Source organism: Bos taurus, chromosome 5 (assembly GCF_002263795.3).
Source record: "Bos taurus isolate L1 Dominette 01449 registration number 42190680 breed Hereford chromosome 5, ARS-UCD2.0, whole genome shotgun sequence".
NCBI classification, from domain to species: Eukaryota; Metazoa; Chordata; class Mammalia; order Artiodactyla; family Bovidae; genus Bos; species Bos taurus.
Window position 1 is genome coordinate 14,645,230 of NC_037332.1, and position 27,990 is coordinate 14,673,219.

Below are 27,990 nucleotides of genomic sequence, written 5' to 3' on the forward strand. Positions count from 1 at the left end.
TCTGTACAGCAGCTTTTATTTTTTCAAAGAAGTTTTTTTTTTTCCGTTCTCACAGTATCATTGTTAGGAAAATAGAACAGGTAGGTTATTTTTATATCCTTCAGAAAATTGTGTCTGCATTCACTGAGCATAACTTACAAAAAAGGGAAAAATGAGAAGGTAAATGAGTATGAGACTTCAGTTAGTATTTAGACTAGATTATTTTTTCTGTATTTAAAAATTCATGTTTTTTAAAATATTTTCTTATTGCCACTTAAGTATATCCAAACTTGTAAAATTGTAAATTTATTATCTACTTCTAAGCATTGTAAGAAGAGAGAAATAAAAGATTAATTCAGTGTAGAGATCAGTGTCATGGAGATTTTCATTCTTTCTTTGAAATCTATAAATCAGTGTTATTTACCTAAAATTTGTAAATGTAAAGTATATGTTATAATTGCTTACACAGTATTTTCTGAACATCATATAGGTATCTTTTTCTACACCTGACACTCAAAACATACGTGATAATTTACCATATATTTACATTAGTATATTCAATGATATCCTCTGAGTTCAGAAAATGACAATGTACCAAAATGTAGAATTTGATATTAATAAAGGGATTTCTTTGGAAGGAATGATGCTAAAGCTGAAACTCCAATACTTTGGCCACCTCATGTGAAGAGCTGACTCATTGGAAAAGACTCTGATGCTGGGAGGGACTGGGGGCAGGAGGAGAAGGGGACGACAGGATGAGATGGCTGGATGGTATCACTGACTCGATGGACGTGAGTCTGAGTGAACTCCAGGAGTTGGTGATGGACAGGGAGGCCTGGTGTGCTGTGATCCATGGGGTTGCAAAGAGTCGGACACGACTGAGCGACTGAACTGAACTGAAAAATTTCATCGAACGATATTATATTCAATAATTCTATGTCAAATATAACCACTGACTTTATTAAATCTTAAACAATGAATGTAATTCAAAACTTTTCTTTTGGACTAGAAGAATTCAATATGATTATTTTACGAGTTAACTGGTTTCTTCCAGACAAATTAAAATCCAGTGATCACTTTTCTGCATATATTCTATTCTTGATGTGTGTGAAGAAAGAAACAGTTAATGAGAACTGCAAAACCTGGAAAAAAGGGAAACAATAAGAGATTAAAATGTAATCAATAAGAATAATTTGTAAAGTTAACACCATATAATCACCAAAATGTATTCTGCAAAGAGAAAAGGGAGGAAGGAGGGTGAGACCATTTCCAAGTAAGATACATATCATTGTGAATAAGAAGTCAGCAGAGTAAGTCTTGTAGGGTAGCCCAGATGTCACCAAGTTCATTTACAGAGAGGGTGAAGGAATGGACTACTCAATTTTAATTACATGGGCTATCACTGGGCTAGATGCTATGATAAACTGCTGATGTTTTGTGTTCATCATTTTTCTAACGTCATCACTTCCAAAAAAACTGCCTCTTTTTGTTATAGGATCATGAAAGATGGTCTGGAAAGAGTAGATGATAAACGGGAACACAATAATATCCCCCATTCAGTCTTATCTTAATTGCCTCAGGATGAATACAATAGAGAATAAACATTTAAAAAGAGTATCAATGCTTACAAGACTGTCTTGTTTACCACCATCCTGAGACTAAACACTCTTACCAGTTGAAAAGCATTTATGGAACTCTAGGTGAGGGCCCTGCTTGTTGTTCGGTTGCTAAGTTGTATCCTGGTCTTTACATGCCAGGTTTCCCTGCCCTTCAACCATTTCCCAAACTCATGTCCATTGACTTGGTGATGCCATCCAGCCATCTCATCCTCTGTCACCCTCTTCTCCACCTGCCCTCAATCTTTTTCAGCATCAGGGTCTTTTCCAATAAGTTGGCTCTTCACATCACGTGGCCAAAGTATTGGAGCTTTAGCATCAGTCCTTCCCATGAATATTCAGGACTTATTTCCTTTAGAATTGAGTGGTTTAATCTCTTTGTCCAAGGGATTCTCAAGAGTCTTCTCCAGCATCACAATTCAAAAGCATCAATTCTTCAGCATTCAGCCTTCTTTATGGTCCAATTCTCACATCTGTACATGACTGCTGGAAAAGCCATACCTTTGACTATGCAAAACTTTGTTGGCTAAGTGATGTCTCTGCTTTTTAATACTCTGTCTAGATTTGTCATAGCTTTCCTTCCAGGGAGCAAGCATTTTTTTTTTTTTTTTTAATTTCATGGCTACAGTCACTGTCTGCAGTGACTTTGAAACTGCCTTAAAACACACACACACACACACACACACACACACACACAAAGAAAAGAAAATATGTCACTGCTTCCACTTTTTCCCCATCTGTTTGCCATGAAGTGATGGGACTGGCTACCATGGTCTTAGTTTTTTGAATGTTGAGTTTTAAGCCAGCTTTTTCACTCTCTTCTTTCACCCTCTTCAAGAGGCTCTTTATTTCCTCATTACATTCTGTTATTAGAGTGGTATCATCTGCATATCTGAGGTTGTTGATACTTCTTTGTGGATCAACATAAATTAAATTTGCTATCCTATTTCGGCCAAATCACATGTTATATATTTATTCTGTTATACTCTACACAATAATAATCTATACAGTCTTACAATTTCTTTGAATCCATACCCTTCACTAGCTTTTATTGGTTTGCACTGGGACTGGAAAATTAAGTACTATTTCTGAACCTCGATTTTGCAGTTGGCACCCTGGAAGTCAAGGAATATGTAGATTTTGCTTCCTATTGTATCTCTAGCATCTAGTACAGGACCTGACACATAGTAGATGTTCAAATTTATTGAATGAATGAATGAAGCAATGAATGAAAGAATGTATGATTGAATACATTTACTAATGTCAAACATCTGCCTAGATTTAAGAAATTTGCCAGTGTACACACTGCCAATCATGGTCAACTCACTGCCAAGACTGAAGTTTTTTTTTTAAAGTATTTTAAGTATTTATTTAAGTATTTTTTTAAGTAGTTTCGTTTCACTAAGAAACGAAATCACTACCTCCCAGGAGAACAACTTATTTTTTTTATAAAGCCATTAAAAAAATCTGTTTATATTTTTTTGAACATGCCATGCAGCCTGTGGGATTTTAGTTCTCCAACCAGGAATCAAACCCAAGCCCCCTGCATTGGAAGTGGGGTGTCTTAACCAACTGGACTGCCACGAAAGTCCTGGATGATCATGATTTCCAGGTTCCACCCAGGCTGATCTAAGGATATTACCCTCAGTTGGGACCTCCTGTGTGTGAACAGTTTCAGGGTCCTGGCTCCTATTGGACTAATTAGTCTGCATAGGTCTCCATCTGGTTGTTCTACAGTCTATCCCATATACTTTATACTTATTTTTTTTTAATCTTTAAATATACAAACAAAAACTTACCTCTGAAGCCAAAAGTCCAAAATTAATTCCAATTAATGTCAAAGCATTAGCATGATACCATGTGCTGATTTTATTTTCACAACCCTAAGGAAAAGAACTTACTTAGATTGACTTGGAGATATAAATGGTTTTATACATAATTCCATTACAGAGAAGAGACACAGAGATTAGTAATGTACAAAAGTCTAAAAAGTAAGTCAACATCTAACTGGAAACTGGACTTTTAGCCCAGAGAGCTTCCTACAATAGCAAGATGCCTCAGTTGCTACTTTTTAAGCTGCTAAGATGTTGTCAAGTAGTTGAAATCAGAAATTTATTAAGTTTTGAGAGGGGTTTGATTTTCTGAACACTACTGAAATTCAGCAGGGCAGATACTATTGCCTAACATGCTATTTCCCAAAGAGAACCTTTCTTGGAGAATCCTCCAAATGGAGATTCCTTAAATGGAAATTCCTTAAGTGGAGATTAAATGGAATCCTTAAATGGAGAATCCTCCATTTCTCTATGAATGAATGATGTTAATGAAAGACATCTTAAAATTAGAATAACATCAATATATAAACAACACAAAGTATTAGAAGTTATTGGATGGAAATCCCTAGTTTATCATGTCCTATATCTGTAGACAGAAGTTGCTACAGATGAACCTCTTCTCTGGTTTCTGCCGCCTTTATGTGAACACCACCCTTGACACATCTGGGATTTCCTCCCTTAGTTTTTGCCAAACCTCATGCCTCTTTATTTCTACTGTTGCAGTTCCTTTACCAGTCCTATACAACGGAGATTCGCCAAAAGGATCTTCTCTGTCAAAAGATGGTTGCTGCTGCTGCTAAGTAACTTCAGTCGTATCCGATTCTGTGCGACCCCATAGACGGCAGCCCACCAGGCTCCTGTCCCTGGGATTCTCCAGGCAAGAACACTGGAGTGGGTTGCCATTTCCTTCTCCAATGCATGAAAGTGAAAAGTGAAAGTGAAGTCACTCAGTCATGTCCAACTCTCTGCAACTCCATGGACTGCAGCCCACCAGGCTCCTCTGCCCATGGGATTTTCCAGGCGAGAGTACTGGAGTGGGGTGCCATTGCCTTCTCCAAAAGATGGTTGAGGAGAGAGTTAATGGAATCCCAAGTTCTAGGCACACTTAGATCACATAACCCAGAAAGTTTAATGACTTTGTTATGTAACTGATATAATCCACTTCACTGTGGTTTTATTAGCAAGGTGCTTAAGAACCTAATAACCATGAATGGCATTGTTTTTAATACAACAATTTGCTCAGGATTCTAAAATGACTTGCAAAAAATAAAAGCAAAAACAAAAAAAACAGGGTACTGTAAACACTTGGAGAAGCCTTGGCTTATATTTACCTGTAGGTATGTTGCATTCAGTGGCTCATCACAAAACCACTTTCTTAATGTAGAATTTGTGCAAGAACATGGCACCTGTTCTGAATTTTCTTTATTCTTATTCTTGGTCCAATCTGTGTAATTTTTTCGGCCACAACACTGAAACTAGAAAAATGATTCTATAAGTTTTACTATAGAATATTCAAAATGCAGTCAATTATATGACTCCTATGCTTCTCAAAGTGGTTTTATGATAAATTTATTAATTTATTCTGCATTGAAATATAACAGATTAAACAAATATATTTTTGTTTGTTTAAACAAAAATATTTTTTTGTTGCTGTTGTTGCTATGGTTGATATTAATCAGAATTAAAGATCTCTACTCATATAAGTGAGCTGTTTGAATGAAATTGTTATATCTGAATTTACCTTATAAAGTTCAGGATGAAAGATATACTTGACTTACTAAATCACGTTTAGAGCCAGAACATGGGAGGGAGAATCCCTTGAGCTATACCTTCTCCTAACTATAACAGTTTTCTTTATGATTTATTCAAAATATTCTGCCATATGTGTTTAATATACATAGAGACTCAGGGTTGTTTCTAAATTCTTAGGGTTAATGTAAGATGTTAACCTTATATTTTGTATTGTGTGAAAAGTTGCCACAAAAAAAAAAAAAGAAAGTAATAAGGAAAAGATTCAGAAGTGATCAAGCATCTATGAAATGTCTCATTTCCAGTCCTATCAAGTTGAGTTGAAAGGATGTGAAAGAATCAGTTTATATATTTGTCACCTAGAAAATAAGAGAAAGTTAAAGTGACTAGATCATTATTTTCTAAACTTGTTATTGTAAATTATAGCATCAGTACCACCTATGTTGCAATATGTGCCAACAATTTGGCACCGTCTTAGAAACATCAAATGACTAACATAGTACTTTAGAGACTGGGTACTGAAAGTCAGTTAAACAATCAAATCTACATATATTATCTCAATGCTCAATGGTATTCATGGCTAGGAAACATAAGTTGGATTCTCATTAATGACAGTGATGTCATACATATAGACATGTTTTCCTGCTGCTGCTGCTGCTAAGTCGCTTCAGTTGTGTCCGACTCTGTGCGACCCCATAGACGGCAGCCCACCAGGCTCCCCCGTCCCTGGGATTCTCCAGGCAAGAACACTGGAGTGGGTTGCCATTTTCTTCTCCAATGCATGAAAGTGAAAAGTGAAAGTGAAGTCACTCAGTCGTTTTCCTGATTTATCAGTTAATGACCATAGGAAGGTTTGATACACTGCTATCACTCATAATGCTATCTGAAAATGCAATACCTTTTCAGATCACATACACCAAAGAAAAAATAAGGTGAATAAAATCATTTATAATAAATTTAAATTCTCCTAATAAGCATTTGTTATTAAATATACTAAAAATAGTAACTGTTTATGTGAAACTCTGGAATAGCACTTGAGCACAAAATCTAGTGTAGATTGTCAGGGACTGAATTTTGGCTGTGCCATCTATTAGCCATGTGGCACTGGCTAAGTTATGAATTTCTCTACCTTCATCTACAAAATGAAGATAATAGTTCTTATCTCATTGGATTGAGAGGACTAAATGAGTTAATATATGCAAAGCACCTAAAAAAGGACCTGGAGCTACGTAAATGTTTCCTATTTTTTTTCTTAATCAAGCACTTAACTATGTTCCTGTGTCGATCTATTCTTGTAACCATTTGGCTGAGTACACACATTCCCTTACCTTGCCAAGAAACATGTGAACAGTGAAATGATAATCCTAACAACATCAGCTAACAAGTGTTAGGTTGATACTGTGTCCCAGATCCAAGGCTTTCTATGTATTATGTATATATTACTTCCTTTATTCTTGACAACCAGAGGTAGGGGTTATTCTGCCTATTTTGTTAATATGGTACCTGAAGTTAAGAAGATTTCTTATCCAGGATCATAAAGTTACCACATGGCAAACCTGATGTTTAGGCTCAAATGGGAACCATCAGGATACTCTGCTGCCCAGCAGGGACTGGGCTTAGAATTTATCTCCCCCTGGATGCCACAGAGTAGATTATTGTTACACTTGGCAGAAGACTCCCAACACTTTTACAGCTGAATCCAGGTTAAAATGACCACCCATCAACTGACCCAGAAAAGCAGATACACCTTACAAAAGAAGGGTAAAACTCAAGATCTGTAAGTTTAGACAATCCTATGCCACCTCATTTGTTTAGAAGAAATACAAGAACCTCTCATTCCTGTGCCCATCGCCTGTCCTTCCTTGTCTTCCCACCTCTCAGCTGTCACCTTTGGTGTCTCATTTTTTACTTTCATGATAATTTCATCTTACCGTTTTCTGCAGAGCATTCAGAATCATCCACTTGGGTGTATCTTGAGGAAAATCCTCAGATCCATACTCAGAAATGATGGAATCAATTTTATCATGCCATGCTTGGTGAACCTGTTGCAAATTTCATTAAAAATGAAAATTTTATAGAAACTTCCCTTATGCTTCCTCATAAAAAGTATTCAAACTCAGTTTGTTGTTTTCAACTTATTTCTAGGTGTTTTATTTTTCTTCCTATCATTATTTTTAGCAATGAGCAAGTGTGAATACCTTTGGTATTTTACACTATGATCTATAGGAAGACTACATTAGACTTCTTTTATGATTAGGAAGAAAGTTATGTGCTGCTCTCCTCAATGTTGAAAGGTTCTAACATTTTTTTCTCATAATCTCAGGAAAAATTGTGAAAGACTTATAAATGGAAAAGATGACTGAGGATCTTTTCAATGAAAACTAGGTTTTCTCTAGTATACCTTCAGGGTTCTCTGATTCTATGAGTCTGTACTTTTCACAGTTTTTAATTTATTTTACAACTTTGTAAGTTGTATATTTGTTGGTCTCAGTCTCCCAATTCAAATGATTCTTTGTTGGAGAGAATTGCAGATGAACTTTTCCTGGTGGGGATAAAACTGATCCCTTTCCTTTCAAAGTCAGTTTTTATGTCAGTTTTTGTATCTATATAAATGTTTTCTCTTTGTACTCTTCTTCTAATTGGTTTTTATATCTAAACTAGTTCCCACATTAATCAAGATGTTAAATAAAACTATTGATCTGAATCTACTGTATATTTTACAAGAATTACATTTTTCAATTTAAAAATTATCTTTTCATAATGCTAAAGCAAAAATAATCATATCTGAACGTTTGGGGGGAAATTGCTATTTTGAAATCTAGATATTGAATGGGTAATTTTTAATAGGAACTTATATAAGCATTTAAAAGTTTATATGGCTTTCATAACTAAGTCCTAATTTGGTCCTAAAAATAGTAAAAGGTAGAAATTCAGACAGCATTTTCATTTTATGAACCATGATATAGATACTCAGAGAATATGATCATTTCCTTTGTTTACATGAATGAAGAAGAGGTGTGACTTCTAAACCTAATTCATTTGAAATCTAGTCTAATACTTTCTCATTGTCATATGCTATCTTTGAATAATGAAAACTAAATAACTGGTTGGAATAATACAATAATTAAGACATCTGTACATGTTAAACTCTTACACACTTACATCTAAGAAGATTAGAATGATATAATGTGTTATTCATATAATCTATTTCACATATTCTCTGAGTTAATTTTTATTCAAAATAGAAAATGATGTTTTTCTATTTTATACTCTTGTGATGACAGAGAGACATATCCTCATTAACCTTTTAAGCTTAACTTGGGAGATTGAGAGTGCCTATGAATCAAACTTTAGTATATGAGTAAAAATGATTTTCATATATAATCTAGGTTACTACTATATAAATAAAATACATGTAAATACATTTACATGTATTTCTCTGTTCAAAACCTCAGTTTCTGTTCTAGAAAGCAGGACTTACAATGCATCTCTAGGATTTGTTACGAGATCAATAATATAGTGCCAATAAAGTGCCTATCACATTCTTTGGCACACGGTGGTTATTATTAAATGATAGATTTTTATTATTCTTAAGATAGGTGGAGAGGAGTATCTGAATAATACTTAAGTAAATATGGGTGACATTGATTAACTATATCCATGTGTTAAAGGCCCTTAAGTCTGATATTCAGGTTCTATCACCAGGTCCAAAAGTTAGAGGATGATGTGTTGGGATCAAGACAGCTTTACAGGACTCACTTGATTGTGTGTGCTGTGCACACACACATTTTTTTCATGCGGAGAGAAGAAATTTTATATATAAATGCCAAGTCATTAACAATAGGCCCTAGGTAATTAGATACCCAGGACAGATGCCAAGCACAAGAGAGCAAATGAGGTTGGAAAGCAATGGTGCTATACAGAAAAGATTTTGTTGAGGTTTGGCCATTAATTAGGAGTTTATATATATATATATATATATAATTTGCTTTAATTTTATATATATATATATATATATATAGAGAGAGAGAGAGAGAGAAGGCAAGTGCAAGTGAGAGAGAGAAAGAGTTTGAAGGCTAGGAACCATAGGAATTGCTCAGGGTCTCCTTCAAAATTAAATAAGGGAAGGACTTCCCTGGTGGCCCAGGGGTTAAGAATCCACCTGCCAGTGCGGGGCACATGGGTTCAATCCCTGGTCTGGGAAAACCCCACATGCTTCGGGGAAACTAAGCCTGTGCTCTGTGACTACTGAGGCCTGCATGCCTAGAGCACGTGCTCTGCAACAACAGAAGCCATCTCAATAAGAAACCTGTGCAACACAGTGAAGAGTTGCCTGTGCTCACCGCAACTAGAGGAAGCCTGCAGGCAGCAACAAAGACCCAGCACACCCAAAAAATAAATAAATAAAAATTATTTTTTAAAAGTCAAATAAGGGAAGGTAGAGAGCTCTCAAATAGCTACCCTGTTACAGGGACTTTACAACTGTCAGTTAATGATAACTCTATAAGGTAGTAGATGAAGACATAGGTTTAAGGACTGACTTCAAGTCTATGCTCTTAGTGCTATAAGACAGTCTCCCAGGATACAAAAATAGACCTTGACTGCACTGAAATACTGAAGGTTCTTAAAGAATTAAAAGTAACTATAGGTTGTAAAGAGGTAAGTTGTGTTACCGAAAAGTTTTCAGGAAATTTATTATATGCTTTTTTGAACTTAAAAAAATATAAATCATCCGTTAATTTAATTGTCACTTATGGCCATAACTATACAAATTTATGAATTATTCAGTACATCTTATTTAAATGAAATTGTTAAATTTAAAATTAGTACTAATTAGTATCTTTAGAAAGTCTAAAGCTATTTCTTTACAAAAACAGAATATAGTACAGTGATGTGGTTACTAGTGATAGCCAGGGTTGGCTGAGGGGGCCAGTTTTGGATCCCCCACTCTAAGTATTATCTCCTTTTCCCCCACATTTTTTGTCATTTACAACAACATTCTGCGTCTCCTGCAGACAGAGTTAAGACATGAACTCTGTCCTCCATTCCAATCTGACCCTTGTCTCCTTTCCATTACACGATTCTAGTACTTCTATTTCATCCCTTTTCCCCTAAAGACATTTACTTACCTTTAGCTTTTACTATAGGTTTAATATAGGTTCAGGTCTCATAATCTACAACATCTGATTTTCCTATTTTTCAAATAGAAAGATGATGTTTCCATACCTCTTCTTTCTTTGCAAAGATGAGTGTTGAAAGTAAAACCTGAACACCAACAGCCCACATCAACAGTGCTGCATACTACGAGAAAAGAGACACAGAGATGAGAACTATGCTCCTAATATATTTTTTAGATACTACAGTGATGGAAAATGCACATCATATGAAATATGCAGTCTTAAAATATACAGAAAACAAAGATCATGGCATCCGATCCCATCACTTCACAGGAAATAGATGGGGAAACAGTGGAAACAGTGTCAGACTTTATTTTTCTGGGCTCCAAAATCACTACACATGGTGACTGCAGCCATGAAATTAAAAGACGCTAACTCCTTGGAAGGAAAGTTATGACCAACCTAGATAGCATATTGAAAAACAGAGACATTACTTTGCCAACAAAGGTTCATCTAGTCAAGGCTATGGTTTTTCCTGTGGTCATGTATGGATGTGAGAGTTGGACTGTGAAGAAGGCTGAGCGCTGAAGAATTGATGCTTTTGAACTGTGGTGTTGGAGAAGACTCTTGATAGTCCCTTGGACTGCAAGGAGATCCAACCAGTCCATTCTGAAGAAGATCAGCCCTGGGATTTCTTTGGAAGGAATGATGCTAAAGCTGAAACTCCAGTACTTTGGCCACCTCATGAGAAGAGTTGACTCATTGGAAAAGACTCTGATGCTGGGAGGGATTGGGGGCAAGAGGAGAAGAGGACGACAGAGGATGAGATGGCTGGATGGCATCACTGACTCGATGGACATGAGTCTCAGTGAACTCCGGGAGTTGGTGATGGACAGGGAGGCCTGGCGTGCTGCGATTCATGGGGTCGCAAAGAGTCGGACACGACTGAGCGACTGATCTAATCTGATCTGAAAATATACATGGGTATTACTGAAGTTTCCTGTTCTCATACACATGAGTGAAATCCTTACATCAAAAGGCAAAAAAATCAATGAACATTTGGATAAGAGTAAGATAGAAAGAAGTGATAATATTTCATGAGAACTCTAACAGACTACTTTGTCCTATGGAGTTGATGACGATACCTTCTTCATTCAGATCTAAAACTCATAGAGGGGAATTTAAATATCTTGACTTCCACTTAACACCATTCCGCTAACACTAGAGAACTCACTAAATTGTAACCAGACATAAACTATTCCATCATGCACAAAGCAAGGACAGCATTAACGACAACAGCAACAAAATAATGAGAAAGTAACAAAGGCAATGGCAATAGTAGAGTCTATATGCATATTCGGACTATTGCTTTGAGAACTAAAACTACTTCAAGGCCAAAGAAAATGATTTTTGCACTATTTGACTATTTTCTTGTTTCAAAACTTATGGCCACTGCCATCTTCTTCACTATAGCGGCACAGTGTTACATATTATCTAGAATTCAAAATAACTTCTAAAGTAACTTGTCTGAATATTTTACTAAATAAAATACAAGAATGATTTAGTATTATTAGTTTACATATTTTAAACATTTAATACTTTAAAACAGTCCATTAACATTGCTTACTTGACATACATTGTATTTCCTATTTTCAGGGACAAAAATAGGTTTTTGTCTTTAGTACTGTTTAGAAGTTTAGGTTTTTAAGACTTCTAAACACGATACCTCACTTAATCTTCATTATCAAGAAATAGTGGTGAAGACAGGTAGAGACAGAGAAAATGTGCAAAACAATTTTTTTTTTAAGTTACTGGATTTCTTTTCAATGGCAAGCTGGCTGAGGTCTACTGGACTCTCCTGGGTTTCTGATTCAATGGCAGTATGAAATGTTACATTTGCCTAAGCTATTATTCAACTCTGTAGAGAGTTAATTTACAGAACTGTGATAGTATCAATAATACAAAATTCCCATCATAATGCAAATGATTACTATTCATAAAAATACAAATGAATACAGTTTATAGAGAATATAAATCTCCACAAGTCTAATTCTCATTTAAACCAGTTGTTACTTCTTACTGGTGGTTCCCCTATTAATTAATTAATTATTTAAATAAAGTCTCTGACATATGTTCATTTTCATACAGGTTATTCATGATTTTATCCTTGAAAATTATTATCTTTTAACCTCAGTTAGATGTCTATAGAAATAAGATTAAAACTTTCCACAAGCTATTTCCATCCCAGTTGCCATATTCAAAATCAGAAGTCCCATGAGAAAACTATGCTAAAGGCCCTAGAATAAAAGAAAGATAAAATTTGAGAGTTGAAGGTATGCCTTTGAGGAGAATAAGAAGAGAGAGTGAGGTCTTTTTTTCCAGGTATTGCCAGGATAAGGTGGCAAGACCCCAGAGGGACGTGAAGGTGTGGTTCCAAATCTGCCTAAAATGCTTCTGCCCCGGGTAATATTCAAATAACAACACGTAGCAATTACTAAATAGGCAGCAACTAATTCCTGTGCAAAAATCACTGCAGATGGTGACTGCAGCCATGAAATCAAAAGACGCTTACTCCTTGGAAGGAAAGTTATGTCCAACCTAGATAGCATATTCAAAAGCAGAGACATCACTTTGCCAACAAAGGTCCGTCTAGTCAAGGCTATGGTTTTTCCAGTGGTCATGTATGGATGTGAGAGTTTGACTGTGAAGAAGGCTGAGTGCCAAAGAATTGATGCCTTTGAACTGTGGTGTTGCAGAAGACTCTTGAGAGTCCCTTGGACTGCAAGGAGATCCAACCAGTCCATTCTGAAAGAGATCAGCCCTGCGATTTCTTTGGAAGGAATGATGCTAAAGCTGAAACTCCAGTAGTTTGGCCACCTCATGCGAAGAGTTGACTCATTAGAAAAGACTCTGATGCTGGGAGGGATTGGGGGCAAGAGGAGAAGGGGACGACAGAGGATGAGATGGCTGGATGGCATCACTGACTCGATGGACGTGAGTCTGAGTGAACTCTGGGAGTTGGTGATTGACAGGGAGGCCTGGTGTGCTGCGATTCATGGGGTCACAAAGAGTTGGACATGACTGAGGGACTGAACTGAACTGAATTCCTCTGCCAGGCATGACTCCTTTAATTGCTGTGTCATTGACAGGGTTGAATGTCTTGGGTCTCAGGGGGGGGTAAACTGCAGGAAAGGAACTGAGGTAACTGTTCCTTACCAGTCCTTCACAAAAAAATTTCACCAATATGCCTGTACTGGTATATACTGGATGAAGAGCAACCCTGGTTTGCTGCTCTAGGCCATTCAAACAGCAAATGCATAGTCCTGAAGGAACCACATCAGCTGGGAAAGGGAGTGCTTTCATGGTAACTGGTGTAGACTGATAACAAAATCCAGAATGATTACCAGGACTTGCCATGCTACATAAGAGTTAGGTATTCTTGGCAAGAGGCACAGTTGGCTACATTTGAATTTCCTATCTGCATCACAGGAAAGTGCCTGTGAATTAAAACTAATTTGAGGACTTCCTGGTGGTCCAGTGGCTAAGACTCCGAGTTCCCAATGCAGGGGTCCTGGATTCGATCCCTGGTCAGGGAACTAGATCCCACATGAAACAACTGAAGAGCCCACAGGCTGCAACTGAGACCTGATGCAGTCAAATAGTTGTGAAGTCACACCTGACTCTTTTGCGACCCCATGGGCTGTAGCCCACCAGGCTCCTCTGTCCATAGGATTTCCCAGGGCAAGAATACTGCAGTGGGTTGCCATTTCCTTCTCCAATTTGATTTAAAGAAAATGTTAAAAGCTATATTTCATCTGAAGATATTAAGAGGAGGTGAAAAGAACATACAGAAGAACTATACAAAAAAGATCTTAATGTCCCAGATAACCACAATGGTTTGATCATTCACATAAAGCCAGACATCTTGGAGTACGTAGTCAAGTGGGCCTTAGGAAGCATCACTATGAACAAAGCTAGTGGAGGTGATGGAATTCCAGCTGAGCTATTTCAAATCCTAAAAGATGATGCTGTTAAAAGTGCTGCACTCAACATGCCAGCAAATATGGAAAACTCAGCAGTGGCCACACGACTGGAATTGGTCAGTTTTCATTCCAATCCCAAAAAAGGCAATGCCAAAGGATGTTCAAACTACTGCACAGTAGCACTCATTTCACACGCTAGCAAAGTAATGCTCAGAATTCTCCAAACCAGGCTTCAAGAGTACCTGAACCGAAAACTTCCAGATGTTCAAGCTGGATTTAGAAAAGACAGAGGAAACAGAGATCAAATTGCCAACATCCTCTGCATCATAGAAAAAAACACAAGAAAATTTAGGAAAAACATCTATTTCTGCTTCATTGATTACTCTAAAGTCCTTGACTGTGTGGATCACAAAAAACTCTGGAAAATTCTTAGAGAATGGGAATACCAGACCACCTTACCTGACTCCTGAGAAACCAGTATGCAGGTCAGGAAGCAACAGTTCAAACTGGACATGGAACAGACTGGTTCCAAATTGGGAAAGGAGCACATTAAGGCTGTATATTGTCACCCTGTTTATTTAACTTCTATGCAGAGTGCATCATGCAAAATGCTAGATAGGATGAAGCACAAGCTGGAATCAAGATTGTGGGGAGAAATATCAATCACCTCAGATATGTAGATGGCACCACCCTTATGGCAGAAAGCGAAGTGTAACTGAAGAGCTCCTTGATGAAGGTGAAAGAAAAGAGTGAAAAGGCTGGTTTAAAACTCAACACTCAGAAAACTAAGATCATGGCATCTGGTCCCATCACTTCAGGCCAAATAGATGGGGAAACAATGGAAACAGTGACAGACTATTTTGGGGGGCTCCAGAATCACTGAACGTGGTGACTACAGCCATGAAATTAAAAGACGCTTGCCCCTTGGAAGAAAAGTTATGACTAACCTAGACAGCATATTAAAAAGCAGAGACATTACTTTGCCAACAAAGGTCCATCTAGTCAAAGCTATGATTTTTCCAGTAGTCATGTATGAATGTGGAAATTGGACTATAATGAAGGCTGAGTGCCAAAGAATTGATGCTTTTGAGCTGTGGTGTTGTAGAAGACTCTTGAGAGTCCCTTGGATTGCAAGATCAAACCAGTTAATCAAATCGGTCTTGAATATTCATTGGAACGGATGATGCTGAAGCTGAAAGTCCAATACTTTAGTCACCCGATGAGAAGAGAGCCTACTCATTAGAAAAGACCCAGATACTGGGAAAGATTGAGGGCAGGAGGAGAAGGGGACGACACAGGATGAGATGGTTGAATGGCATCACTGACTCAATGGACGTGAGTTTGAGCAGGCTCTGGGAACTGGTGAAGGACAGGGAAGCCTGGTGTGCTGCAGTGCCTGGGGTCGAGAAGAGTTGGACACGACCGAGTGACTGAACAACAACACAGTTCGCCTGAATCTGTGGATTGGCATGTGATCCACACCATTCTCCTGAATGGTAAATGGCTCAACTTCAGATTTGTCTTCCTTATTTTGAGTTATCTTTTCATGTATATGCCTGGGGAGAGAGTGTGTGCTAACCAGATACCAGAGTCTGGCCCCCTCAGCAGTTATGTTTCTCTTTGTTAAATTATATATTGTGATCTCAACTATAAGTTAGCATCCCACATGGTACACCCACAGGGAGAAAATGTGCCAACTACAGGCCATTGTTTCCTTTTTCCTCCTAAGCTTCAATGTTCATTGACTTTAACACATTCTATTCTGATTTAAGTCTTCATGTTTAAGTTTAGTTAGCTGTAGTTCGCCTTAGGCAATGGATACATATTGACCCTGTGTTGAAAATTAATATCAATGTGTTAAGTGTTGAGGTCCAGATTTGGTCCACTGAAAACTCAGCAAGAAAATTCTGTCTAAGCAAAGATTCTTGGGAGGGAGCACTTCATTGCCTTGCTCCCAAGAGCCCATTGTACTGCAGTGTTCCAGCGACATAAATCATTTTTGCTCACTTGTGTAATTTGAACACTGAAAATCAAAGCTACAAATTCAGACTACTGAAATGAAATACGTACCAGAATTAGGAGCCACCTGATCTCATTGTGAATTCCCAAATAACCCAAGAGACAAAGAAGAAGAATAGCAGATCCAGTTCCAATCAAAATTCGAAAAATATACACTGTCAAGTGATTATTTTCATCTGTGGAAACCACGAAATAGCTATTATTAAGTGATACGTGTTTTCTATTTAATAATAAATGCAGCAACCCAAGATTTCCCTAAGAAGCTGTTGCCAAATCACTAGGATTCTCTTTCTCTCTCTCTTTTTAATCTCATTCTAGCACCTCTTACTTATTCTTAAGGACTTTTCTTCCTCTAATGACATGATAGAGAATTTCTTCAATCTCGGAAGATCTCTTTAAGTTAACCTTGTCTTTAATGTCTTCTATGAAAGAAGACAACTTTTTCTTGAGTGAATTCTTCTATGTATAACATACATCCAAACATTTATGTATTCATTCATTCATTCATCAAAAATAGTACCTAACATATGTGGGCTTCCTTAGTGGCGCAGCGATAAAGAATCTGCCTGCCAATGCAGGAGATGTGGGTTCGATCCCTGGATCGGGAATATCCCCTGGAGAAGAAAATGACAACCCACCTGAGTATTCTTGTCTGGGAAATCCTATGGACAGAAAGAGGCTGGTGGGCTACAGTCCATGGGGTCACAAAAAAGTCGGATATGACTTAGCAACTAACGAACACCCTAACATGTGGGTTAAGTTTCCCTTGTATGAGACCCTGAGTTTATTGCTAATATGGCCCAATTAAAAGTATATTTTATTCTCTCCCCATCTAGACTGAACTCTCTGAGCTAGAGACTATATATATATATATATATATATATATATATATATATTTATATAGTCAACAGACTAATTGTTAAATGCTTAGTGCTATGGCACAGATGTGAAAGAAAAGTGAAAGTGAAGTCGCTCAGTCGTGTCCGACTCTTTGCGACCCCATGGACTGTAGCCCTCCAGGCTCCTCTGTCCATGAGATTCTCCAGGTAAGAATACTGGAGTGGGTAGTGCCTAACAAATACTTTTTAAAAGGGAGAATGAATACATTACATACGCCCTAGGTTTTATGGCAGAAGAGTAGAGACAGTGGGCCGTGGTGTGCTGGAAAAAGATTGTTCTGGCACATAAAGCCAAGGCTTAAATTCTCACAAAATCTGTAAGCTAACTCAGTCCACATTGGCACCTTAAAACTGGCTATCCTAGGATTCTTTACACCACAGAAATCAGCACATAAAAAACAAACAAACAATACTCCATCGCAGAATACTTACTGGCACAGCACTGAGTAGAAAAGCAGCTAATCCAGTAGGAGGAGGAGGTGAAGGTAGGCAAGATTACTGGAGAAGGTAACACTTGAGTTCAGGCTCTGAATTATAATTGGAAATCTCTACATTGGAATGGTGGAAGCATTCTGAGGCACAGAACGGTGCAATGTGTATAGGAAACTTAGCCTTGCTGGCAGTTAACTGTTTCAGGCAGGTGAGACTGGGAAGGTTTGCAGGAATGAAATTATGTGTTGTTTTCGAGTCTTCCTCATGGAATTAAGCTCCATGAGGACATGCCCTTTATCTTTCTTGTACACTACTGTATCCTTAGCTCATGGGATAGTGCCTAATGATATATACATATATCCATTCTGTATGTATGTATATATACATATCCTTCTTTAGCCATTCATGCATTCATGTTCAGTTGTTTCGACATAGGGAATATTATACTTCTAACCATGTGATGGTGATAGGATATGGTAACTGAGTCGTTTTTTTTTTTTTTTTGGCTGTGTTGGGTCTTTGCCACTCTGCTCAAGCTTTCTCTAGCTGTGGAGAGCTGGGACCACTCCCTGCTTCAGCTTGCGGGCCTCCCGCTGTGATGACTTCCCTTGTTGCATAGCACAGGCTTGAGGCATGGGCTTCAGCAGTTGCAACTCCCTGACTCTAGGACCCTTGGGCTCGGTAGCTGTGGTTCTGAGGTCTAGAGTACAGGCTCAGTAGTTGTGGTGAATGAGATTAGTTCCCCTGCAGTATGTGGGATCTTCCCGGATCAGGGATCAAACCCCGGTCTCCTGCATTGGCAGGCAGATTCGTATCCACTGCGCCACAAGGGAAGTTCGGTTACTGAGTTTTAAAAGAGATTATTTAACTTGGGTAGTGAAACTATATTGATCTCCATTATCTTTTAACATTTATAAATCTGTAAAAGTCTAGAGTTAGCAGAACTGCAATCCTCTATTTCTCTCATCTCTCTTGCCCAGAGTTTCTAGCTTTTTCTCTCAAAATTCTCTCTCCTTTATGATCTTGGATTTAAGACTTATTATTTAATAAGGCGTTTATAGAACCAACTGACAAAGACCTTCGGAGTAAAAATTGAATAGTACTTTATGAACATTAGGGAAACACTGCCACCTGCTGACTAAGTCACGTACTCGGTTGCTTAATATTGAATGCCTTATTTGATTTAGAGAAAGCAAAATAGATACATACCCAAAGCTGTGAAAAAATTATTTCCATCTAATAAAAGCCATGTACCAAATCCCATGAGTAAAAGTCCCAGAACCTACAAAAAATAGCCAATACTTATTTTTTAACTAACTGCTAATAAAAATGTATATCTTCTTTAGTAAGTAATTATGCAGAAACTTACCAAGAAAGCTCCATTAACGAGATTAAGACAGTATTTAAAAATCAACTTTTTGTTTTTCCTTAACATTTTTTTCTCCACATGTACCGATGATTCTGAAAAGATAAGCACAACTTTTACTATAAACACCACAGTAATAACTTGAAATAATTCTGCTTACTCATATCTTTTATTTGCATATTTTTTCCTCACACCAGCAGTCAGTATAACATTCCTCTTTGTTCTCCCGAATATAACAAAATATTGAAGAGTGTCTTGAAACTGTGTCTGTCTTTATCTGCATTTTTTGTCCAGGCAGTTGAGATCAAAGGGCATTTGTATAGCATGTCAAGAGTTGCCATACTGAATTTCCTGCAGTTTTCAGAAAGTAAATATTTTTGTTTCCAGTCATAACACACCTTGTTCTCCTTGCCAGAAATCTTTCCTTTCCATCTGACTGCATTCCTCTTTCCCAGAATAATGTTATCTCAGAAGCCTTTCCCTAATCTCAGTTTGTTGCCTATTTTCATCTTTGTCTCCCTTCCCATGTAGACTTACCTTTACTCAGAGAGAATAGATCTTGTATATAATAAACCCAAGTCTAACATATAGTGGGAACCATGTGTTACAAACACAGATGTGTTGAATCAGTCAATCAACAGGTGGATTATATTATTTAACTAGTTTACAATTTACTTTGTTATATAGTACAGTGAAAAGAACTAAAGGTGGTTTAAAAAAACTGTTTTCCAGATACCCTATTTTCCTAAAATATTTGTGGAAAAGTCAACACTTATCCTACTGATTTTGAGTGCTTGGTTTATTAGATACGTAGGTTTTACCTTTTCTTGGGTATATTCCTGGGTTTTCGTTTTTCTTTCACTTTTTCAATTCTAGGTAACTCATATTTTAAAAAGTACTGTGGTTTACAATGTTTCAATACATGCAGTGGATAACTGACACAGTGACACTGTGAAAGTGAAACAGCAATATAAGCCCCTGTGCCCCTTGGAAGGAAAAGGCTTTTGCTTTAGTCTCCCAGGCCTCCACTGAGTCTCAAAAGGCTGACTCAAGAGGTAATGATTAGGAAATGTGACGATGTAGAAACAAAGAATAGCTGTTGCGCTGGGAACTGGTAACAATTTAGACTAGAAATCTGCCACACAGCAGAACCACTGAACTCATAGTTCCCTGAAAGATACAGATAAAGGCCTGACACATTCCTAAGTTATTTTTATAAGAAACAGACCCCTACCAGATGAAAACTGCTGACCATAAGAACACAGACCCTAGAGTGGTTGAAACCCAAGGACTGATGATGCTTAAGACTTCACCTTGATGCCAACCAATCCAAGAATTGTGTATGAGCTGATCACATACCCCCGAAACCGCCTCCCTCACACTGCCTTTAACCCCTTCCCCGAAAGCCACCTGGGAGCTTGGATCTTTCGAGCGTGCGCAGCCTGTTCTCCTTGCTTGATGCCCTGCAATAAACATTGCGCTTTCCTCTAGCACAACCCAGTGTCAGTGGATTGGCTTTACTGCATGTGAGCAAGTGGACCCAAGTTTGATTCAGTAACAAAAGCAGGTTTAGTAAGACTAATTTGAAGCTGTCTGTCCCTAGTTAGGAAGAAACCAATCCATTTGTTAAACTGAAAGATGCCTCAGAAAGCGGAAAGTAAGAGACGTGTAGGACAGCACCCACCCACTTTCCTCTTTATTTCATTCTAAGGCCATATTCCTCCTAAAAACCCCCAAGGTATTTCTCCCAGCTTCAGGAGTGTCTCCAGGCTTTATCTTCCACCCTCTGCCTCGACCTCTTCTGCTGCTGTTTGGTTTCTCCACTTTCTGTCCTCCAGTCTTATTCGTGGATTCCTCCAGTGCCTGGACTTTCTGGATGGGACACTCAGTGGGAAAGACTGCCCGAATTTTTTTGTTTGTTTGTTTATTTCCAAGATGCTTTAGATCTACATTTTAGCTTCAGTTTTACTTACATGAGAAAGCTGTGATCCTTTTCTGAACAAGAAAGTGAAAAAGTTGCTGTCGTGTCTGACTCTTTGCAACCCCATCGACTTAGTCCATGGAATTCTCCAAGCCGGACTACTGGAGTGGGTAGCCTTTCCCTTCTCCAGGGGATCTTCCCAACCCAGGGATCAAAACCCAGGTCTCCCACATTGCAGGTGGATTCTTTACCAGCTGAGCCACAAGGGAAGCACAAGAATACTGGAGTGGGTAGCCTATCCCTTCCCCAGTGGATCTTCCAGACTCAGGAATCGAACTGGAGTCTCCTGCATTGCAGGTGGATTCTTTACCAACTGAGCTATGAGAGAAGCTACTTAAGCCCTAATTCCTGGCTTCTGTTTCTCTATAAACCAGAAAGAGAAAGAAAACTAATAAGTGAGAACTCTCTACAGGGACTCTGGTGTGGAATGTTGAACAAGAGGCTTGCCTGTTGATTTGATAGTAGTTAGCAGGTTAGAGTCAAGGTTAAAATGTTTTATGACAGGATCCAAATACAAAAAATAAACTGAAGTATATTCTCTCTCAGTTCAAGATATGTAATTGGTTCTCTACTGGGAAATCATCCTAGAAATGTGGGGTTTTGCTCCAGCCTGTTAAAATATATGGCTCCCAGTGGAAACAGTGGTTGACTTTATTTTTCTGGGCTTCAAAATCACTGTAGGTGGCGATTGCAGCAATGAAATTAAAAGACGCTTACTCCTTGGAAGGAAAGTTATGACCAACCTAGACAGCATATTAAAAAGTAGAGACATTACTTTGCTAACAAAGGTCTGTCTAGTCAAGGCTATGGTTTTTCCAGTGGTCATGTATGGATGTGAGAGTTGGACTATAAAGAAAGCTGAGTGCCAAAGAATTGATGCTTTTGAACTGTGGTGCTGGAGAAGACTCTTGAGAGTCCCTTGGACTGCAAGGAGATCCAACCAGTCCATCCTAAAGGAGATCAGTCTTGGGTGTTCATTGGAAGGAGTGGTGTTGAGGCTGAAACTCCAACACTTTGGCCACCTGATGCAAAGAGCTGACTCATTGGGAAAGACCCTGATGCTGAGAAAGATTGAGGGCAGGAGGAAAAGGGGAAGAGAGAGGATGAGATGGTTGGATGACATCATCGACTCGATGGACATGGGTTTGGGTGGACTCCGGGAGTTGGTGATGGACAGGGAGGCCTGGCATGCTGCGGTTCATGGGGTCACAAAGAGTCAGACACGACTAAGTGACTGAACTGAACTGAACTGAAATCTACTCAAGGTGCAATCCTCTACAGTCAGCAGGAAGAGGATGAGTAAACTTAGGTGAGCATCTTTTAAACATGTAAGGTGGAAGCTGCATACTTCTCTTCTGCTTCTCTTCTTTGACACACAGCAGTTAGTCACATGGCAATTCTCAACTAGAAGTGGAGGTACCTATATGCCCACGATGAAGAAAAGAAGTGAATTAGGGTGGGAAAAGCCAAACAAAATGCTCAACAGGAAACTGTGATATGAAAGATAATCAGAGAGAGAAAAATACGGCTTTGACATATTTCAGTGTGCTTTACTATGAATAAAAAAAGAATCAAAGATGATCAGAAAGATTTTTTACAATGGGAAAATAAAAGAATAATGATAATCACTGGAATTGTTTGAAAAAGATTCATAAATTCTATTAATTTAATATTTAAACATTCAGGTTGAATTGATAAACGAAAACCTTGTGGTTAAGCACTGTAAATTTAGGGCAGGCATGTGGAGAGCATAGACAATATAGAATTGGGGGTCGTCCATAGAGAGCTGATATCTTGAGAATAAATGAAGGAGATGAGGGACCAACTATAGATTACAATAAGCAGAGGTTTGATTACAGAAAATGACATAATTAGGAATTTGGATTTTATAGTCAAGGCTATGGTTTTTCCTGTGGTCATGTATGTATGTGAGAGTTGGACTGTGAAGAAGGCTGAGCGCTGAAGAATTGATGCTTTTGAACTGTGGTGTTGGAGAAGACTCTTGAGAGTCCCTTGGACTGCAAGGAGATCCAACCAGTCCATTCTGAAGGTGATCAGCCCTGGGATTTCTTTGGAAGGAATGATGCTAAAGCTGAAACTCCAATACTTTGGCCACCTCATGTGAAGAGTTGACTCATTGGAAAAGACTCTGATGCTGGGAGGGATTGGGGGCAAGAGGAGAAGGGGACGACAGAGGATGAGATGGCTGGATGGCATCACTGACTCAATGGACGTGAGTCTGAGTGAACTCTGGGAGTTGGTGATGGACAGGGAGGCCTGGCGTGCTGCAGTCCATGGGGTCAAAAAGAGTCGGACACGACTGAGCGACTGATCTGATCTGATCTGATTTTTATGTATGTATGTATTTACTTATTTAATTTTATTTTTTGGTCACGCCTGTATAGCATGTGGGATCTTATTTCCCCAACCAGGGATCAAACCCATGCTCCATACATTGGAAGTATACAGTTTCAACCACTGGACAGCCAAGGAAATCCCTAGATTTTTAAAAAATCAGACTTTATGAAATGAGAAAACAACCATTTCCAAAATAGCGTTACATGAGACAGATGTCAAAGAGGGAGAGAATTCTGAACTCTCCAAGTCAGCTGACTTGGTTAAGCAGGATGGTCACGGTAACTTCAAAACAGTAGAGCTTTAGTCCATTTAGACCATTTTCTATTAATTGTTTATGTTTCACCACCTATGTCAGTCAAACTATTTTTTTTTTCCCCTTCCCTTATGCTGAAGTAAAAAGCTTGTTGAATAACTGGACTCTGAAAGTTTTCTCTCTCTTTAAAGAGAATAGTTAGAAAAGAATGTGGTTGGGAGTGATGGTAAATCACAAATTGGATCAGAAATTTTTAAAAATTCCCCCTTTTTAGACAGTGAGTCAATCCGATCAGTTGCAGAGTTATACTATTGACTGATGAAGGTTTGAAAGTTCTCTTTGCAGAAGAATTTTTTTTTGTTCAATTCTACATTAGAAAAATAAAATATTGGTTTGGGGATGTGATAAAAATTTAGATATTTTTTCTTTTGGTAGTTCTTTCTCAATAATAAATGAACCACTTCTAAAAGTAATCACAAAGTTTGGAAAGCTTTTGTTCACAGAGGTTTAATAGTATAGAGAGGAAGATGATTAATTACTCAGACCAGCCTGTTCTTTGTTTTCTTCATTTTAGGGAAAAAAAATTATGTAGATACCACATGAAGATACAGAAACAATTGTGGTAAGATCGTGAATCCTGTTGATATTTGAAAAGTGAGAAAAGAGATTATGGCACTTGATAGTTATTTTTTTCTTTGTTTCCAGAATGGACAAAAGCCCATGATCACACTAAGTTATCATTTAGATTTGTTTGCTTTTACAGTTGAGACTAAGCCCCACCCCCTGCCTGTCCCATCCATCACTTGAGACTTCACTTCCATTGTGTGCACGTTTGTTAGAGAGCAGGGTGTTAGGCTATAGTATTTGTTTAACGTCCCTAAGAACTGTTCAAGGTATCTCTCCTGAAAGCTGCTAATTTATGGTCTAGCAGACTTATATTATATGCAGATAGTAATTAACTGTGAATAAAAGAATGAGAAGTGTGAGGCGAAGTAGCAAACTGAATGCTTCACCAATAGCAACCCAGAACTGTCTCCTGACCCTGCACCTTGTAGGGAGGCAGGCAGTTTTTCGCTCTTGTGTTTTAAAAGCTGGAACTGAATCGTGCCGTATTTCCCATTGCTGCTGAAACCACCCATAGACGACACGCTGCCTATGTGCAGTGTCATGTATCTTAATGCCAGTCCTTTGCTTTACATGACATAAATAAGTTGGTGGTTTTGTTTCAGTGTCGTAGAGATTTTTTTCTTGTTTTTTAGTTTTGCTTTTATAGATGGTAAAGAGTCTGCTTGCAGTGTGTGAGGCTCGAGTTTGATCCCTAGGTCTGGAAGATCCCCTGCAGAGGGAAATGGCAACCCACTCCAGTATTCTTGCCTGAGAAAACCCCATGGACAGAGGAGCCTGGCAGGCTACAGTCAATGGGGTCGCTAAGAGTAGGACACAACTGAGTGACTTCACTTTACTTTACTCCAGTTGGGCTGCTATAACAAAATACCAAAAACTAAGTAGTCAATAGAAATTTATTTCTCACAACTGTGGAAGCTGGAAGTCTGAGATAAAGGTGCAAAGTTTCAGACTTCTTTTATCCTCATATGGCATAGGGAGCTCTGTGGGATCTCTTCGGTAAGATCACTAATCCCATTCACGAGTGCCCCACCCTCATAAACTAATCACCTCCTCTTAAAGGTCCCATCTTCCAACACCACCACATTGGGTGTAAGGATTTCAACATGTGAGTTTTGAGGAGGCACAAACATTCAGACCACAGCAAACAGTTCAAGTTAAAGAGAACACATCAAACCAGGTGTCTTAGCAACAAGCAAGGAAGCCCTAAGCCATGTTGGCACAGAATGGTAAGAGATGGTTATGTGCTGATCTTTTCAGTTATAAGCCTCACATACTAAAAAGGTTGTCAGTGAAAATGATTTGCTTACACAAAGGTACACAAGTTAGTGCAGTTCCTATGTAAATATTTGTGATGTGGTAGACATATTTTATTTTGCTATAGACAAAGAATTTGGTTTTAACTTAAATAAAGTCCTGGTATGGTATTTCTTTGGTTTATTCCCTGATTCGTTAATAAATGGTCCAACAGCAGAGATTTTTTTTAATAGCACAAATGCTATAGGTAAAGACAATTTACAGTAACTCGCCTATTCATAAGTGTCATTTTTCATTAGTTAAATAATACTCTAATAACTGTTTTTTAAGTTCCTTCTAAATGCCAGAAGATGGGAACACACACACACAAATGAATAAATAAGACAAACCATTAGGGAACCAAATCTGTGGACAACTTTGAATTGTGTGTTGGGGGTTCAGAGTCTGGGAATAAATGGAACTGGGAAGTTTCAGAAAGGAGGTGAATTTGAAGTAATCCTTGAAGAATAATTAAGAGGGCTCCAGTCAGACAAAAGGGGCTTCCCCAGTGGCTCAGTAGGAAAGAATATGGTTGCAATTTAAGAGACATATAAGATGCAAGCTCAATCCCTGGGTCAGGAAGGTCCCCTGGAAAAGGGAATGGCAACCCACTCCAGTATTCTTCTTCCCTGGAGAATCCCAGGGACAGAGGAGCCTGGCAGGCTCAGTCCATGGGATTGCAATAGAGTTGGACAAGACTTACTGACTAAACAACAACAACTTCCTAACTAACGACGTATCACTTATTGCTGGGAAAATCCCAAGGACAGAGGAACTTGGCAGGCTACAGTCCATAGAGTCACAAAGAGTCATACACCACTGAGCACAAAGACACATAGATAAAAACAGGTTAGAAGAGGAAGTTTTCAATACAGATGGAACACTGTTCCAGGCTTTGGAGTGAAGTGCATGAGGGCTTGAGTAGAGTGGCAAGAGATGACAGATGAGGCTGGAGAAGTAGACCCAGTAAAGATTGTGAGGGATCATGAGTGCTTTGCTAACAATTTGCAAACCGTCATAGACTATAAATCAATTCAACTTGAAACTACTGTTTAACTATGCAGCATTTAGCAAAAATCTATTTAATTGTACTCTTCCTAGAAATTATACCCTAAGTGGATTATGTTATTTTTTTTCATAACCCTTTAACTTGAGTAGGTTTGTGTGTGTGTGTGTGGTTTGTTTGTTTTTAATAAGTAACTTGAAAGTATGAGTTGCAGAAACATGCGCCACAAATTAATCTTCAGCAGAACTTCCAGGATTCTTCTTTTTTGCTATGAATTTGTTTGACAAGGTAAGCATTAATAAGGAAAGAAATTCAAACATCTTCAAATTAGTTGTTTAAAGTCAGTTTTAGAAATTAATTGATTACTAATGGATTTTATATTCTTTAGGAAAAGCATGAATAGTTTCATAATTACAAATAAAATTTTAAGTTTAATGTGAATTGCAACAAAATATGTTAGTTCAAACATTTTAAATAAAGAGTTTGAAAGTTTGTAATCAGCAACAAAACTAAACTAAAAAAAGGAAAATTGTTACTTGAGTATGGTCTTTAATAATAAAAATATCCAAAATTCAATTCTAAAACCAGGAGTAGTTTATTTTGAAAATCATTTTCTTTCTTGAATGAAGAGATAATGTGTTTTTTTAATATCAAAAGTCTACTGATTTCTCACTTTGTATTATTAATTCTTAAGTTGACACAATGCATTTTATTATTCAATTGTTACCAGGAAACATGGTCTATTTTCTTTCAAAGGCTCAAAGATATTGTTTGCGTTTAGCTTAATGTATATCAGATAGCTTCTACAATTACGCTTAACTACTTCCTCTTGGAATTTAATGCTTCATTTTTAAACTTAAAAAAAAATGAAAATCAGTTGTATACATTTTCTTCACCAGTAATAGGAACTTTATGAATTTTTAAGTTAAAATTAAATGTTATGATATAAACTTAAATTCAAATTTCATATTAAAACAATGTGTGTCACGCTCAATGTTTTACAGTAAAACATATTCCAGAATATAATTTCTTAATTTCTCACCCCACACATCCATTCACTTAAAAAATTTTGATAGTCATTGCTGATTGATTTTTTTCTATTTTAAAAGAAACTTGGTGTCATGCGAGGCAAACAATTTATTGGCTTTTCTTCTATACTTCCAGGCCTCACAAATCACTATTCAGGAGTAAGTTTTTGTGGAGTGCACAATTTATACACGAGCAACTCAACATTCACTAGAGTCACATAATAAAAACAGATAGGTAAGAGACAATTTAAAAGTCAGGCTACCCTTAATTGGGTAGCTGTAACAAAGTGTCGTTTCTTTATTATTACTTTCCAAAATTAATTAAATATTAAAATCTACCTGGAATAAAATGTAAGTTCCTCACCGAGCTCCTGAGATGAAGCGTTCGTTCTAGTTTGGAATAGAGTTAGTTTGTCCTGCTGGGGCACCTGTAAAGCCCTTCTTCCTTGGGA

At 37.8% G+C, this 27,990-nt stretch overlaps 1 protein-coding gene across 2 annotated transcripts; it reads right to left on the bottom strand.

The window, feature by feature from the left end:
- TSPAN19 (tetraspanin 19) lies at positions 1–27,945 on the bottom strand. 2 transcript variants are annotated; one of them, XM_005206074.5, is made up of 9 exons: positions 27,878–27,930; positions 18,996–19,087; positions 18,836–18,908; positions 16,347–16,471; positions 10,403–10,477; positions 7,108–7,218; positions 4,759–4,902; positions 3,395–3,478; positions 1–1,121 (listed from the first exon to the last, which is right to left on the bottom strand). In XM_005206074.5, the coding sequence occupies exons 2-9, from the start codon at positions 19,059–19,061 to the stop codon at positions 1,053–1,055; spliced, it is 747 nt and encodes a 248-aa protein (XP_005206131.1). In that variant the 5' UTR covers positions 19,062–19,087; positions 27,878–27,930; the 3' UTR covers positions 1–1,052. The 2 variants fall into 2 exon arrangements, with proteins under 2 accessions (XP_005206131.1, NP_001178054.1); NM_001191125.4 differs by having other exon boundaries at positions 920–1,121; positions 27,903–27,945.
- Between the last annotated feature and the right edge of the window lie 45 nt (positions 27,946–27,990).